The following is a 16,258-nucleotide window of genomic DNA, read 5'->3' on the forward strand; positions in this document are numbered from 1 at the left end:
GCCCCTTGGGGAGAGGAAACAGAAGACACTAGAAACACAAGAGGCACAAGTCCCTTATTTATTTCTGGAGAGGTGGGGGAGGCATGTGGTGTGTACGCGTGCCTCCCAGTTGTATATCCAGGGGAAATGTGGGGAAGCAGAGTGGGTTCCTCCGGTGTTTACCCTGTGAATGTTGAGAACGTCCGAGACAGGATGCATGGGTCCAGGAGGAAACCCTGATACCCGGGCTAACCCAGAGTGCACTGCGCCACAGCGATCTGGTGTGCAGGGGACATCAATTATACTGCTGGGCCAGCTGTGGAAAGAGAGCCTGACACTAACTATCTACACATATCCTTTGCCTGCTAAGGGAAAATTCGCACTAGAGCACTCTGCACAGAAGCAGGAAACATCCTTGTGCTTTGACTGTCTTGGCCTCGTTAGATAACTGAGAAAAGAAGCATACATGTAAATGACTGTATGTGCTGCCAGTAAAATATCTGTTTTTCTACTTTAGTTTTCCTTTCCTTCTTTCTATTGACAGTGTAACAGAAAGTGCCATATTCCTCTCGCAGACGTTAAGGGGAGGAATTTGTACAAACGTGCGAGGGGTGAATTCATTGCGACGCCGTCAGAAGGACCGAGTAAGTGGGCGGAGGACAGAGAGAGACAGAGAGAAAGGGATTGAGAAAGAGAAAAGGAAAGAGAGAGCGACCATGATGGAGCTGAGGATCCAGTTGATCCCTACAGGTGAGATCATCCTGTCCCCTGGGAAGAATGGAGAGAGCTACTGCCACAGCTGCACCAAGGTGAGTCCATCCATTCAACCTGCTGACTCCTCATACACTTGAAATAACTAGCTATCCTAGAGTAGGATTTCCCTAGCCTGGTCCTAGATCTGTTCGTGCTGTCTTGCTAACTTTGGCGAGACAGCACAAACATGTCTGGGACCAGGCTAGAATCTGGCTGTGTGGAAGTAGAGCTGGTGTATCATTTTAGAGGTTCACTGGGCACGGGGGAAAAAGTTGTTTACCGTGGCTGCCCACACTGTTTTTTCGCTTGACCACAGGAGGTTGGTGGCACCTTAATTGGGGAGGACAGGCCCGTGGTAATAGCTGGAGCGAAATAGGTGGAATGGTATTAAATAAATCCAACACGTGGTTAGATGCCATTCCGTTCGCTCCGTTCCAGCCATTATTATGAGCCGTCCTCCCCTCAGCAGCCTCCAAGCGGCTTACAGAGTGCAATCAATACCATCCTCATTCGATTTTTCCACTCAGTGCTAGGCTATTGATGTTGATTATGCATACTGGTTCAGCAGAGTGCCAAGTGAAAAAAGTTACATGTGGCTTATAATGTGCTGGCTACTTCAGTGTGTGAAGAGGTGTGAAAAGTTCATCCAATGTAAATGCAGATTCAGAAAAGTATACAAGACAAAATTGAACGGTGGAGAGGCACTGTCTTCACTTCAAGATAGAGGGCGTCATTTGAATAAACTAATTATAAACAATAAGAAAATCCAAACCAACTGAATGGTTGATTGCCACCTCAATAATGATATTAACATAACGTATGATCAAGTTAAAGAAGGGTTACATGTTTCTCTATGGAATGGGGAGAGCATTATTCTCTGCCAAGACATTTTGTCCATCTCTGTTGCACAAGTTCCTGGTGAATGTGAGAGTGGGTGGGACTGGTTCTCCAGTTCACGCAATCTAAGGAATGCAGGGTGTGGGGCTTTAAATCAGACAGCATATGGTGAAATAACAGGCCGTGCCATAGAAAGCAGTGCAGGTTAATGGAATGTTCAACTAGTACACAAACCAAATTTGACCAACTTGGATCTTAAGAATGAATAGAAATCTATAGTGTACAACCAGTGAGACGCTGTTTACTTTATACGTTTAGTTTGAGCCTTATGTTAATTCAGTGAGCAGGAGTGGCTAATGACGGGAACGGTATGGAATGTAGGTGAGGAAAAGACAGAGAAATTCCGGAACAGCACATGCGTTTCCCATACATCCCAACATTCCGCCACGGTCACATCACCCTCGCGTGCCTCTGATTTTGGGTGCGTGTGTGTGTGTGTGTGTGTGTGTGTGTGATTGAACATGTGGACTTGTGAACTGAAGGCACGTGTAGTGTGCGAGTTAATAAGTAGGCATATGCGCTATTTTCTAATTCCTTATTCGAGGAACAATGCCCTCTTCAAGTTTCACAAAGATTCTGTGGTGAAAGACAGAGACACTCCCTGGAGTACAGTCTGTCTTACCATTGAACAGGGCCTTGTCAACAGGATACAAGCTTTCCTCCCAGCATAGTTAAAGCAGAGTGAGGAGAGATAGCACAGTTGGGTGGTGTGTTTTTTAAGAGAGTGTGTGTGTGTGTTTGTCAGAGAGAGAGAGTGTGTTTGGGTGGTGGGAGGGGGGGGGGGGTGTATGTGTGTGTGAGAGAGAGAGAGACATATTTCCCTCAGATTACACAGACCCACAAAGATATCGAAAAACAAATCCAATTTTGATAAACTCCTGTATCTATTGGGTGAAATACCAGTGTCCCATCACACCAGCAAGATTTGTGACCTGTTGCCACAAGAAAAGGGCAACCAGTGTGGCTCAGTTGGTAGAGCATGGTGTTTGCAACGCCAGGGTTGTGGGTTCGATTCCCACGGGGGACCAGTACGGAGAAAAAAATGTATGAAATGTATGCATTCACTACTGTAAGTCGCTCTGGATAAGAGTGTCTGCTAAATGACTAAAATGTAAGTGAAGAACAAACACATTTGTAAATACAACCTGTTTATTTATTTTCTCTTTTGTACATCCTTACAACACTGTATATAGACATATGACATTTGAAATGTCTTTATTCTTTTGGAACTTTTGTGAGTGTAATGTTTCCTGTACATTTTCTATTGTTTATTTCACCTTTGTTTATTATCTATTTCACCTGCTTTGGCAATGTAAACATATGTTCCCCATGCCAATAAAGCCATCAAATTGAAAAATTGAGAGAGAGAGAAAGAGAGAGCGGGGAGGTGGGCTATAGTAATGAATCGATCACTATGGTAGCGGTGCTATTGCAGTCCATTATCACATACAGGCAGGCAATTGAACTGCAAAGGTCACCTTCACATGGGAAGAGGGCGTGTAATATGCACCAATACAAATGCTGACAATAATAAGGCAATGCTGACAGTGGACTTTTGGTACAGTGTACATGCCTCAGACCTATAGTCTACTATGACAGTAGAATGTGTATAATAGACTTGAATAAGATTTACATTTATAGCAATAGCAAATTGTTGAATTCGCGCATGTGGCCACACCCTTTTCAAGAACCATGCAACGCATGGCAGAACGCGGACTAGTGTAGTGACAGGTCTATTGACAGTAGAGGGTAGAAGAACACTACTACGAAGTCAGCGAAGGGAAAGTGAGTTGAATACCGTCGGCGGTTGTTTTTTCCTCGTTCAGGTTAATTTTCAACTGCATATTCTCACCAGTACAACAATATTTACAGACACTCAACCCTTGTTGTTCTTAGGGTAGGAGCTATAGGCATACACTCCTAAAGGCATACATTCCATATAGACACACATAAAATAGGCGAATCAAAGCAAGGACGTGTGCTCTACAGTGCAAAATTAGGTTCACACATGGCTATCAAATGCAAACGTTGCATATGCTAGTCCCCATATAGCCTATTAAGTGTTACACCTGTTGAAAACTGTTTTAAAGGAAAGTTGTGACAGCATGATGTAAAACAAACAATATCCCACCTTAAATCTGTGGGATGGGTCTCGAGAACTTCCTGGTATCAATGATACGTTCATAACCAAGTGTGAAGGTGGTATTTACAATATACAACTGGTAAAAATCCACTTGAACTCCCCTCCAACACGTAATTACACGTGGGACTCTTCTATTGTCGCAGTCAAGTGCTAGTCGGAACTAGGAAACTCCGAAATGTCTGACTTGCTAGCTAGTTGAACGCGGCACGTGTATAACTATAACCGGAACAATTTCTGAGATCCAACTAGCATATGAATGCCACATATATTTATAAAAAGCAATCTATTCATATAGTTTTTCAACGCTATAATTTGTTTACAACCATATTTTTTTTATTAACAACAAATATAACACAATATACCAAATAACACAGACAAACTTTATACACAGGGGTATACACATTTATACAAAAATACATAGGCTTCACTGGCATTTAGGATTCGCGTTGCTTTTACAAGCATGGTAGCTGTTTTTTTAGTTTATGGTTAATACACCTTGTTGATCATTAGCCAATCGGCGTTTCTCAACGAGTTCAAAGCACTTGAAGTCATCCAACATTATTTACGACTACAGAACAGGTAATTACCACCTTCCCAATTGGTTATGAACGCAGCATAAGCGCTGTTGCGTGTTTGAAAGAGGGAGGGGAAATTACTGACATTTGTTCCACGACTCACCAGGGGACTGAAATACTGAGTGGCTCAGAATAATGTAATCATATATATATATTTTTTTATGACTTGAAATTACTGTTGTATAATATAAGTATATTTGATGAACATCGTTACACTTAAAAAAAGAAGTGTAAATTAATTTAAAATAGATGAATAGTGGTGGATATTGTAGGCTACAAAGGCTGTGGACAGAGTTAGCCTATTGTATTTGAGAGAAGAAACCTTCACTGTAGAATTACAGCCCCAGATTGGAGTTGCTTGTGAGATCAGTAACGAGGAACCGCTAACAGGATTGGTCAACATAGAGACAGAGTTGAATCTGGGGCTTTTCACTATTGTGCTGGTCTAACGAGAGAGAGCAGTTTGCTGTCTTTTTGTAGCCTGCCGGTGACGAGACATCAGGGCGAAGAAGCCTACTGTGTCGCATTGACTTCGACTCATTGAAGGTAGGTATATCTTTAGGTACCTTGTTTCTCCTCCGTTTCCTAAACAGGCTGTTACGAAGTTATTTTGTAGCGGGAGGAAGGTTGCGTGCGTCGTATATGTGACAATGTAGCATGTCGGCGACGAGTCGCACGCTGGGTTGAAATCAGGTGTCGTACATGCAAACAAGTCTGTGAAAACAATCACTAACCTTCGAGTTTGTCTGATCAACCAAGGTGAATGAAATGAACTCAAGACACCTGTTGTAGCCTAACATTAAATAGTGGCTTAAAACTGTTTTAATAGATAGGCTTACTCGCACACCACCAGGCAGCTTAGTCCAGTTAGGTTGTTACCCTATTTAGTGATACTTATCTTGTGGTAACTACTACCATACATGTTTTAATTCGTCAATGTATGGGATCCTGAGACTATTAGGAGCGGCTGTCAGTCAGGGAAGCAATGACATGTATGATGTAACAACTTAACCACCTGAACAGCTGCCAATCCCATGCCCTAACCCTGATTTATGTGAGCTAGCTGTGTGAGTGTGTCTTCTTGGGTGACCTGTGGTTATGTCAACAAGACTGTGAGTGTCCAACCCCAACTGGATATAGGGTTGAGATGTGTCATGGCTCTCCACTCAGATCTTGTGGCTGTATGTGTAGATACAGTAATAAAATAGTGTTTTTCTTTATCAATTGTTCTATTAGGCAAGCACTAAAACCAATCCATGGGGTTGTCAATACTGTTTCCCACAACAGAACTTCTTGGTTTTTTTTGTCTGCTGTTTAACTAACTAAGACTTTCCATTAGACTAGCTCAGAGGGATGCTATGATTCCCCCCCCTCCAAAAAAAAAAAGTCATCACAACAAGGATTCCAGTTTTAGCCCACAGCAGAATCATTTGGGGATTGAGCTTTTTCTCGGCTGTCTGCGCTCTACAGACAGTTAGGCATCTCCCAGCTCTGTCTCACAAAGCTTAAGAGTGGCATTCACATAGCCAAATATAACCCACTGCTTGACCCCACCAAGTTGTTTGCATAATATCATTTTTGCATATATTGCTTTGTCATTGGGCAATTGTGTTTGTTATTTAAAGCTCCCGTCCTCCCGTCTTTGTCATCTGCTGCTACGTGTGTGTGTGTGTGTGTGTGTGTGTGTGTGTGTGTGTGTGTGTGTGTGTGTGTGTGTGTGTGTGTGTGTGTGTGTGTGTGTGTGTGTGTGTGAACAGAATGGTGGTGACATGGGCTGCTCTGAAGACCTTGTCTTGTTGTGGCCCTCTTGTCATAGAGCCAACTGTCAATGCTGCATAGCCTTACCCCAGGAGACTTAATAGGATACACCTGCCTCGGCATCTTCCACCTCTAACAGGAAACTCTCAGGGCTTACCACTCAAACTTGGCCAACATGGCTGCCTGGCTGATTGCTCTAAACTAGGTATTCCCAAACTACCCCCAGGGGTATGCGCAATGCCGTCGGGGTACGCCAAATAAAAATGTGATTCACGTTTAAAAAAAATATATACAGTTGAAGTCTGAAGTTTACATACACCTTAGCCAAATACATTTAAACTCAGTTTTCACAATTCCTGACATTTAATCCTAGTAAAAATTCTCTGTCTTAGGTCAGTTAGGATCACCACTTTATTTTAAGAATATGAAACATCAGAATAATAGTAGGGAGAATGATTTATTTTAGCTTTTATTTCTTGCATCACATTCCCAGTGGGTCAGAAGTTTACATCCACTCAATTAGTATTTGGTAGCATTGCCTTTAAATTGTTTAACTTGGGTCAAACGTTTCAGGTAGCCTTCCAAAAGCTTCCCACAATAAGTTGGGTGAATTTTGGCCCATTCCTCCTGACAGAGCTGGTGTAACTGAGTCAGGTTTGTAGGCCTCCTTGCTCGCACACGCTTTTTCTGTTCTGCCCACAAATTTTCTATAGGATTGAGGTCAGGGCTTTGTGATGGCCACTCCAGTACCTTGACTTTGTTGTCCTTAAGCCATTTTGCCACAACTTTGGAAGTATGCTTGGGGCCATTGTTCATTTGGAAGACCCATTTGCGACCAAGCATTAACTTCCTGACTGATGTCGTGAGATGTTGCTTCAATATATCCACATAATTTTCCTGCCTCATGATGCCATCTATTTTGTGTAGTGCACCAGTCCCTCCTGCAGCAAAGCACCCCCGCAACATGATGCTGCCACCCCCGTGCTTCACGGTTGGGATGGTGTTCTTCGGCTTGTAAGCCTCCCCCTTTTTCCTCCAAACATAACGATGGTCTTTATGGCCAAACAGTTCTATTTTTGTTTCATCAGACCAGAGGACATTTCTCCAAAAAGTACGAGGAGGCTGGAGATTCGTGAGAAGATCTTTGTCCCCATGTGCAGTTGCAAACCGTAGTCTGGCTTTTTTTAAGGCAGTTTTGGCGCAGTGGCTTCTTCCTTGCTGAGTGGCCTTTCAAGTTATGTCAAAAAAGGACTCGTTTTAATCTGGAAAAAGATACTTTTGTACCTGTTTCCTCCAGCATCTTCACAAGGTCCTTTGCTGTTGTTCTGGGATTGATTTGCACTTTTCGCACCAAAGTACGTTCATCTCTAGGAGACAGAACGTGTCTCCCCCCCTGAGCGGTATGACGGCTGCATGGTCCCATGGTGTTTATACTTGCATGCTATTGTTTGTACAGATGAATGTGGTACCTTCAGGCGTTTGGAAATTGCTCCCAAGGATGAACCAGACTTGTGGAGGCCTCTCTTTTTTCTGATGTCTTGGCTGATTTCTTTTGATTTTCCCATGATGTCAAGCAAAGAGGCACTGAGTTTGAAGGTAGGCATTGAAATACATCCACAGGTACACCTCCAATAGGCTAATTGATATCAGTTGAGTCAATCAGAAGCTTCTAAAGCCATTTAATCATTTTCTGGAATTTTTCAAGCTGTTTAAAGGCAAAGTCAACTTAGTGTATGTAAACTTCTGACCCACTGGAATTGTGATACAGTGAAATAATCTGTCTGTAAACAATTGTTGGAAAAGTTACTTGTGTCATGCGCAAAGTAGATGTCCTAACTGACTTGCCAAAACTATAGTTTGTTAACAAGAAATTTGTGGAGTGGTTGAAAAACAAGTTTTAATGACTCCAACCTAAGTGTATGTAAACTTCCGACTTCAACTGTGTGTATTTACATGCATACATGCATACACTACCGTTCAAAAGCTTGGTGTCATTTAGAAATATCCTTGTTTTTGAAAGAAGCACAGTTTTTGTCTATTAAAATAACATCATTGATCAGGAATGCAGTGTAGATATTAATGTTGTAAATGACTATTGTAGCTGGAAACTGATCATTTAAAAAAAGATATATTCATTCCGATTCCGGGATGCTGGCCTTCTAGGCAGAGTTGCAAAGAAAAAGCCATATCTCAGACTGGCCAATAAAAGATTAGGATGGGCAAAATAACACACACTGGACAGAGGAACTCTGCCTAGGATCCTCTGTTTGGACCACCACCCAGGACAATGGATCGGATCCCAGTAGGCGACTCAAAACAACGGCGCCGCAGAAGGGGCAGATGGAGCGGTCTTCTGGTCAGGCTCCGTAGACGGGCACATCACTCACTGCTCCCGAGTATACTACTCGCCAATGTCCAGTCTCTTGACAACAAGGTAGACGGAATTCGAGCAAGGGTTGTCTTCCAGAGAGACATCAGAGATTGTAACATTCTCTGTTTCACGGAAACATGGCTCACTCGGGATACGTTATCAGAGTCAGTACAGCCACCTGGTTTCTTCACGCATCGCACCGACAGAAACAAACATCTCTCTGGTAAGAAGAAGGGCGGGGTTGTATGCCTTATGATTAACGAGTCGTGGTGTGATCATAACAACATACAATAGCTCAAGTCCTTTTGTTCACCTGACCTAGAATTCCTTCCAATCAAATGCCGACCGCATTATCTACCAAGAGAATTCTCTTCGATTATAATCACAGCCGTGTATATCCCCCCCCCCAAGCAGATACCTCGACCGCCCTGAAAGAACTTCATTGGACTCTATGTAAACTGGAAACCATATATCCCGAGGCTGCATTTATTGTAGCTGGGGATTTTAACAAAGGTAATCTGAAAACAAGGCTCCCTAAATTTTAGCAGCATATCGAATGCGCAACCTGGGCTTGCAGCGTTCTGGATCATTGCTACTCTAACGCCCGTGACGCGTACAAAGCCCTCCCTCGCCCTCCTTTTGGCAAATCTGACCACGACTCCATTTTGTTGCTCCCAGCCTATAGACAGAAACTGGGTCTCGACCCCGCCCTGTGCAACAGCGCTTCTTCAACCTAAGGAGGCTGAAGAAATTTGGCTTGTCACCAAAAACACTCACAAACTTTTACAGATGCACAATCGAGAGCATCCTGTCGGGCTGTATCATCGCCTGGTACGGCAACTGCTCCGCCCATAACCGTAAGGCTCTCCAGAGGGTAGTGAGGTCTGCACAACGCATCACCGGGGGCAAACTACCTGCCCTCCAGGACACCTACACCGCCCGATGTCACATGAAGGCCAAAAAGATCATCAAGGACAACAACCACCCAATCCACTGCCTGTTCACCCCGCTATCATCCAGAGGGTGAGGTCAGTACAGGTGCATCAAAGCTGGGGCTGAGAGAATGAAAAACAGCTTCTATCTCAAGGCCATCAGACTGTTAAACAGCCATCACTAACATTGAGTGGCTGCTGCCAACATACTGACTCAAATCTCTAGCCACTTTAATAATTAAAAATTGATGCAATAAATGTATCACTAGTCACTTTAAACAATGCCTCTATATATAATGTTTACATACCCTACATTACTCATCTCATATGTATATACTGTACTCTATACCATCTACTGCATCTTGCCTATGCCGCACACAGCCATCGCTCATCCATATATTTATATGTACATGTTCTTATTCATTCCTTTACACTTGTGTTTGTATAAGGTAGTTGTTGTGAAATGGTTAGATATTACTGCACAGTCGGAACTAGAAGCACAAGCATTTCACTACACTCGCAATAACATCTGCTAAATGTGTATGTGACCAATAAGATTTGATTTGATTTAGAAGGCCAGCATCCCGGAGTCTCCTCTTCACTGTTACGTTGAGACTGGTGTTTTGCGGGTACTATTTAATGAAGCTGGCAGTTGATTTGTGAGGCGTCTGTTTCTCAAACTAGACACTCTAATGTACTTGTCCTCTTGCTCAGTTGTGCACAGGGGCCTCCCACTCCTCTTTCTATTCTGGTTAGAGCCAATTTGCGCTGTTCTGTGAAGGGAGTAGTACACAGCGTTGAACGAGATCTTCAGTTTCTTGGCAATTTCTAGCATGGAATAGCCTTCATTTCTCAGAACAAGAATAGACTGACGAGTTTCAGAAGAAAGGTCTTTGTTTCTGGCCATTTTGAGCCTGTAATTGAACCCACAAATGCTGATGCTCCAGATACTCAACTGGTCTAAAGAAGGCAAGTTTTGTTGCTTCTTTAATCCGCACTTCAGTTTTCAGCTGTGCTAGCATAATTGCAAAAGGGTTTTCTAATGATCAAACAGCCTTTTTAAAATGATAAACTTGGATTCGCTAACACAACGTGCCATTGGAACACAGGAGTGATGGTTGCTGATAATGGGCCTCTGTACGCCTATGTAGATATTCCATAAAAAAATCAGCCGTTTCCAGCTACAATAGTCATTTACAACATTACCAATGTCTACACTGTATTTCTGATCAATTTGATGTTATTTTAATGGACAAAAAATTTGCTTTTCTTTGAAAAACAAGGACATTTTTAAGTGTCCCCAAACTTTTGAACGTGTGTGTGTGTGTGGTTTTTAAATATATATATTTTTAATCTTCACATTTTCAAACAGTCGATTTATATTTTCCAACGGGGTTAAACATTTGGGTGAGGTTTTTTTCTCGCCTGAGTAGCCTCGTTTCACTACCAAAAATAAAATTAAACCATCTAGTGTTCAGAGAAATAACGACACAATGTCAAATACCGGTAGCCTGGTCAAATAATGAACATCCAATCACATGAACCGTTACTCTCTTGCGGGAATTCCGCTAACGGTCCGTAAGTAGCCAAACGTAGCTGCTGCTCATGTTGGTATCTGTACTGATGGCGCAAACCCATGACAGGGAGACATAGTGAAGTGGTAATGCGCGTGCAAGCAGTTGCTCTCGATGTCACTCGGGTACACTGCAGCATCCACCGAGAGGCTCTAGCTGCCAAGGGAATGCCTGACAGCTTGAAAGACGTTTTGGACACTACAGTGAAAATGGTTAACTTTGTGAAAGCGAGGCCCCTGAACTCTCCTATTTTCTGCACTATGCAATGATATGGGCAGCGACCATGTAACACTTTTATAACATACAGAAGTGCGCTGGTTATCAAGGAGAAAAGTATTGACACGTTTTTTTTTTTTATTGAGAGACGAGCTTAAAGTTTTATTTACTGACCTTAATTTTCACTTGTCTGACCGCTTGCATGATGAAGGGTTTCTCACACGACTGGCCTATCTGGGTGATGTTTTTCCTCGCCTGAATGATCAGAATCTAGGATTACAGGGACTCTCCGCAACTATATTCAATGTGCGGGACAAAATTGAGGCTATGATTAAGAAGTTGGAGCTCTTCTCTGTCTGCATTAACAAGGACAACACAGGTCTTTCCATCATTGTATGAATTTTTTTTTTTTTTTTGTGCAAATGAACTCAAGCTTACGGACAATGTCAAATGTGATATAGTGAAGCACCTGAGTGAGTTGGGTGCACAATTACGCAGGTACTTTCCCGAAACGGATGACACAAACTGGATTCCTTATCTCTTCCATGCTCTGCCTCCAGTCCACTTACCGATATCTGAACAAGAGAGCCTCTTTGAAATTGCAACAAGCGGTTCTGTGAAAATATAATTTAATCAGAAGCCACTGCCTTGGTAAATCACACTGTTAAGACACTGATGCACTTTTCAACCACATACCTATGTGAGAGTGGATTCTTGGCCCTCACTAGCATGAACGAAATACAGGCACAGACTGTGTGGAAAAGAATTTAAGACTGAGACTCTCTCCAATACAACCCAACAGTGCAGAGTTATGTGCATCCATTCAAGCACACCCTTCTCATTAACCTGTGGTGAGTTATTCACCATTTTAGATGAACAAATAAGGTTTTATATGTAAGATGGCTAGATAAAGAGGGTCTGTAAGAGCTCTCTGTCACTGTCACAACCAGGCTCATGGGAAAACTCACACTCATTCTTCTGTTTATTAAACATATCGTGTAGTGTGTGAGGCAGGGTTACAATGATGGCAAAAAAACAACATTTGAGAGTACGCTGACCCTGGTGCTAGAGGGGGTACGCAGCTGGAGGTTGAATGTTTGAAGGGGTACGGGACTATAAAAAGTTTGGGAACTACTGATCTAAACCATTTCGTCACCCTCTGACGACACCCCCACTAAACACTTGCCACCAACACTGTAGTTTGTTGGATTACCTTGTTATTTGGAACAGATGAACGGTTGGATTTGTACTAGAGACTAATGAACAGTGATGGAGAAGGGAGATGATGAGGATGTAGAAACAGGAACATGCTAGGTCAAATAATGTATGGTCTTGACAACATTCATCCAGGCCTTGTGAATTGGTGGACCTCGGGACTGCTTGCAAAAGTACTGTACATTCTCAGTTGCTATGGTTTCACAGGTGTGACGTGTCACACTCCCTGACCGTGACTATTTTGAACATGCTCTTGGTGCCCAGAGTTTGAAACCCAAGCAGCAGCGAGCGAGGTCATGTCTGGGTCAAGCTGCCCTGATAACAGCCACATTGACGTACTTCTGTTCTTGTCTAATTAATGTTCTGTATTATATCATGTTGTGTGTGTGTGTGTGTGGACCCCAGGAAGATTAGCTGCTGCTTTTGCACCAGCTAATGGGGATCCTAATTACATACCAAATACTGTGATAGATAGTGAGGCCAAACTGATGTGTTTCACAACCTGGTAGAAGTGGAGGAGGGTATGGAATCTGGGATCCATAGCCTGCTTGAGCAATAAGTCCCGAGGAGGTGTGGTATATGGTCAATGTACCACGGCAAAGGGATGTTCTTATGCACGATGCAACGTGGAGTACCGGCACCTAAAATGAGTACCGGCACCTATTTCAGTCCAAGTCAAGCACTGGTTAGAGAGGTATATGTATGGAGTGAGTCAGTCTGGTAGAATGCGTGTCTGGTAGTGAGTCAATGTAGAGTGCTGCATGTACGCCGGTGAGTCATGAACTGAGCTGGTTGGACGATCTGGAGGATGTCTCATAGTTGTGGCTTTTCCACCAGAAATGTCCTGGCCTTCGAGGAGAGAGCCCATCCCTCGTTGCTGCTTCCTATCAGGATCAAACTACTGTCCGACTGGGAAACCCATCTGGCTCAGGCAAACCTGGGTTGTGTTCATTTTAAGGCACAGTAACAAAACCTTTCAAAACGATGTGGAACAGAAAATGAAAAATGGCCTTTTTGTTATTAATACAGTTTCAGGTAGTACCTTCCTGTTTCGGTCAGTTTTCTTCCGTTTCGTGCCTAGTGACCATGACTAGTTGAGGTAAGATGTCTCAGAATTCACGACCTTCGTGGTTGCCTGAAAAGTTAGCCTCTAGCCTACCTTGACATTGTCTGTTATCAGACTACTGTCACTCGTCTGTGTTTGCCTGTTTAAGCCCAGGCACTGTGCGGACTGTGCATGTTTTAGATGTCAGACCCTGTTTTGCCTCACACACACACCGTGACTCACACTGATTAACCTGATGGTGTGAGATATTTGGTTAATCCTCTGTCTCTCATTCCCCGTGGCCTTCACCGTCAGGACAGACAGTCAGGGGTAGAGTGAAGGGCTGTGGGAAAGGAAAGGGGGTGGGGCTTAGAGATCCTCTTTCCATCGCTAATCCTTTACTTTGTGTTTTTCTGCTCCATTAAAGTGAACACAGGAATTGGTATCCATTGACTTAATAAGCCTATAGCATTCATGATGCCATGACTTGAATTGTGGTATTATTGTGACGTAGGGGTTTATAAAGCCTTTATGAATGAACATTTTGTTCATGTTTAACTTTGACCTCACTGACTGAAGTACAAAGTAAAAGCATTTTAGTGATGGTTTGTGCATGCATCCTTGTATCACGATAACCACCACGCCTTCTCTAACAAATGGGCAACACTTGGACGCAATGCCTTCTATCCAGACTGGAGACTCCTGTAGTTTCAGTACTGCTTTCAGTAACACTTTACTTAAAGCCTGCACGTACATTGCTTTATGCCTTGCTATAAGCATGTATGAGACTTTATAACGACTTTTCATTAACTTGTGGCTCGTTGTATTCCAGCCCTCCTGCTCTACTCCGATGAACGAGGTATGTGCTCACTAAAAAAATGGCCCCTTTCTGTGGTAGATGACCTGTAGCCTTATGGACCTATCTCTGTGGACCTGCACCTCCTTTTATAGGGCTGTGACAATACCAGATTCACATTTCTTGTTGTTGTCCGTGGCAAAAATGGAAATACGATGCAGGCAACTCTTTGTTTCGTTTTTTTCTTACCACCATACTAACAAGTATCGCGGTACTGGTATTGTCCCGGCCATACCCCTTTACCCATTGAATGTGACTTTACCACACCATACCCTGAGACTGTCTGTAAATGGCCCATTCACTCTCTCTCTCTGCTGGCACACCCACCTGTTGTGACCCACTGTTTGTGTTGGTTCCCATACACTCTTTGTACCAGCTAGAGCCCTACTTGTTCACCTTCCTGTAGTTTGTATTGTGGTCCTCCTGAGAAGTTAACCTGGCATGGATATAGCCTGGTTCCAGATTGTTTGTGTTGTCATGTCACGTTTGGCAAGACCGCACAAACGGATCTGGGACCAGGTTAGCATTACAATTTGGATACAGTGACTGTGTGTATATATAAACTTTGTTCCTTTCAGTGGTTGTCAGTGCTGGGACCTTGGCCAGCAGCACTGTGCCTGCCTGCCCCCCCCCTCTTCCTGATTGGCCAGCCCTAACCTTTACCCAGGTCTACTCCATGACTGCCTGGGCCGTAAGCTGACAGCAATCCCAACCAGGTGTGTCCTTGTGTTGTCCCAGCCCTGTACTGTCAATGACTCAGCGTGGTAGAGGAAGGGTAGGAAGGGAGAAGGGAGTGTATGGGTCAAAGGGGAAAAAACTATTCGGGGCGGATGGATCGGAACAGGGCTGCGTTCAGCAGGACACAACGTTGTGGAATGTTGCAGATAACGGTCACAAATAAAGCTGCCCCGATTCTATCTGCTACATGTCAGAGAAGCATGGTTGCAGCCTGGTCACGAGGACTGGCCGCGGCATTGAGCTAGCGCGCGATCCACCAGTGTAGCATGTTTGTTCTAAGTCATATAGTTCAATCTGAATGCCAGCCACCCACCCACAGGTGGCGGTGTAGAGGGAGGTAGTAGTAAAAATAGTAGGAAGTGTGTCTGTCAGTTAATTTGTTGCTGAATGTTAATGCAATTACAGTAGAGCCTCTGGATTGGCAAACCCATTAGCCAAACAATTCACAATGAGTTAACCACTGATCGGCTAAATTTAAATGTGGGGCTCTGAATTAGACAAGGACATTGCATAGATCCTCTGTCAGCAACACAGACCTCCTTTTTTATCTCTTCTGAAACATGTAATTAGACTTGCCGTATTGTCTGTTCAAACGAGACTTCCCAAAACCTCCATTCCAGTGTAATATCACATACTCTCAAGTAGTTTTTGCTTTTCATTCAGCTGCAACCGATGTGTGGGGGCAGGGCATGATAAGAGCTTGGCCCGTATGGGAGGAGAAGTCGGAGCGAGTGAAGGAATGCAAACACTGCCGAGGAGATGGGCTTGATAAGAGGTGGAACAAAATGGAGTTGACACCTGGCGTCATGTAGAAGAATCCCTCACTCCAATGGCCTATGTGTCTGTCTCTGTCCACACGGAACTCCCATGCAAACACACTAGTCTCAGCTCACTCTGAGACACGTCGAGGTACGTTCATACCACACCCAAGTCTACGTCCAACTATGTGCTTGGATGGATAGCCTGCTTAGTGCACGGAGCTGTTCCCTTTGGTGGGATCCATTCGCACGCTGCTGCCTATAGGCCTGTACCAGCTAGGCACGCTGCTGCCTATAGGCCTGTACCAGCTAGGCACGCTGCTGCCTATAGGCCTGTACCAGCTAGGCACGCTGCTGCCTATAGGCCTGTACCAGCTAGGCACGCTGCTGCCTATAGGCCTGTACCAGCTAGGCACGCTGCTGCCTATAGGCCTGTACCAGCTAGGCA

The 16,258-nt window shown here is 43.8% G+C and overlaps 1 protein-coding gene across 3 annotated transcripts in view; it reads left to right on the forward strand.

Annotated features, from left to right (window-relative positions):
• Positions 1-337: 337 nt before the first annotated feature.
• LOC106580786 (unconventional myosin-Ic) overlaps positions 338-16,258 on the forward strand; it is a 78,061-nt gene continuing 62,140 nt past the window's right edge. Inside the window, exon 1 of one of the 3 annotated variants that reach the window (XM_014162197.2) lies at positions 338-788. In XM_014162197.2, coding sequence (XP_014017672.1) covers positions 696-788 — 93 coding nt within the window. In that variant the 5' untranslated portion in view covers positions 338-695. Of the gene's footprint in view, positions 789-4,413; positions 4,894-16,258 lie in introns of those variants that run through there. The other 2 variants (XM_014162196.2, XM_014162199.2) reach the window with 2 other exon arrangements.

This window comes from Salmo salar, chromosome ssa20, assembly GCF_905237065.1.
Source record: "Salmo salar chromosome ssa20, Ssal_v3.1, whole genome shotgun sequence".
Lineage (NCBI taxonomy): Eukaryota > Metazoa > Chordata > Actinopteri > Salmoniformes > Salmonidae > Salmo > Salmo salar.